At 40.3% G+C, this 1432-nt stretch overlaps 1 protein-coding gene across 1 annotated transcript; it reads right to left on the bottom strand.

Moving 5' to 3' along the window:
• Nucleotides 1-455: 455 nt before the first annotated feature.
• LOC105545981 (keratin-associated protein 7-1) lies at nucleotides 456-1144 on the bottom strand. The gene has a single exon (XM_011989056.1). The coding sequence runs from the start codon at nucleotides 1114-1116 to the stop codon at nucleotides 853-855; it is 264 nt and encodes an 87-aa protein (XP_011844446.1). The 5' UTR covers nucleotides 1117-1144; the 3' UTR covers nucleotides 456-852.
• Nucleotides 1145-1432: the final 288 nt, after the last annotated feature.

Genomic DNA, 1432 nt, shown 5'->3' with positions numbered 1-1432 from the left:
TCAAATCTTAGGAGCTCTTAAAAATAGAGTTTCATAACTAAATCTGTTTAGTTCCAATTCTTCCAACAACCTGAGGGGTTCACATTTCCCCAGAGCTGAGTTCTATAAACAGTAGGAAAGGAGAAATGGACCAAAATGGAATCGTGTCACTGAGGAAAAGAGAAAAGAAAACATGTTTTAGCATTCAACAGTTAAGAAATATTCCTGTTTTATAATCAGCTTTGAGAAATGCCAACAATTGCAGTATATATGGGTTAAATTTGGGACATTTCCAGGGAGTTTTTTAAATTGAAATATCAATATAAAAATTAAAAATGTTTAGGCATCACCCTATCCTGGCTATATAGTCTGAAATCAGAATAAAATCTGGTTAAAGTCAACCATTACAGGTTTAAACTGACTGATGAATTCAAGCGCATAAAAGCAAAGTAAAATAAATAACCAGGACAAAAATATTTATGCTGAAGGAAATAGATTTATTAGGAGACTAACAGAAAATCCCCTTCCTACCCACACCCAATTTGTAATACATTAATGTTGATGTAGAAGCTAATAATACATGAGCAGAGCAATCATGAGAGGCAAATTACTTGTTTCACTGCTAAAATTCAAGTATGACCCAAAAAATGCATCTTGCTTCCTTTGTCTGTAGATGAGTATCAGTTCAGCACCTGAGTCCTGGGTGACTTGTCCAGCAGCATCAAAGACAAAGACCATAGCAAGAAGTCAGCAAGAAAATGGAAGATGTATCACCCAAGCACATGGGAATGTAGGAAGACAGTCATTGCTCTTCAGGTTGTTCTGTGCAGAGAATTAATTGAGAGTCCTGTAGTCACTGGAGCCATTGATCCATCAGTAGGTGCTGTAGCCAAAGCCAGAGCCAGAGCCCCATGGCCTATAGAAGCTACCACCATAGCATCCGCCCAGGTTGTTGATGTTGCTACCACCAAAGCTGTAGCCCAGGGAGCTGTAGCCATTGCATCCACAGCCATAGTTCAGGGGAGAGCCCAGAGGCACAACACAGTTCAAGGGGGTGGCTCTGAAGGTCCTGTGGAAGTTGGTCCCATAGCTAGGGTACCCTGGGAAGTAGCTTCCACAGCAGAAGTAACGAGTCATGGTGGCAGCAGTTGAGAAGGATTTAGATGGATTGTGAAGGGTAAGTTACCCAAGTGTGAATGAAGGTCTCTTCCCACACAGGGCTTTTTATACCTCAAGCTGGTGGGCACAACACCTCTGTCTAAACATCTTCCCACTAATTTGCATAGGTAATATCATTCTTTTCTAATAAAATGCTTATAAGGAATGCACAGACTCATTGCCCACATTTTTGTTGGCTTTTCTCTGTACTATTTTAAAGCCAGTGACCATACTTGACACGCAATCGAATTCTTTTCATCAGAGTCCCATAGTTTAACTACTGTTCTTGATTGCA

This window comes from Mandrillus leucophaeus, unplaced genomic scaffold (assembly GCF_000951045.1).
Source record: "Mandrillus leucophaeus isolate KB7577 unplaced genomic scaffold, Mleu.le_1.0 Scaffold345, whole genome shotgun sequence".
In the NCBI taxonomy this organism is placed as follows: Eukaryota; Metazoa; Chordata; class Mammalia; order Primates; family Cercopithecidae; genus Mandrillus; species Mandrillus leucophaeus.
Note: the sequence above shows the minus strand (reverse complement) of the source record. Positions and strands in the feature narration are given on the sequence as shown.

Coding starts and splice junctions, on each gene's coding strand:
- LOC105545981 (XM_011989056.1), bottom strand. CDS start 1,116: ATGACTCGTTACTTCTGCTGTGGAAGCTACTTCCCAGGGTACCCTAGC.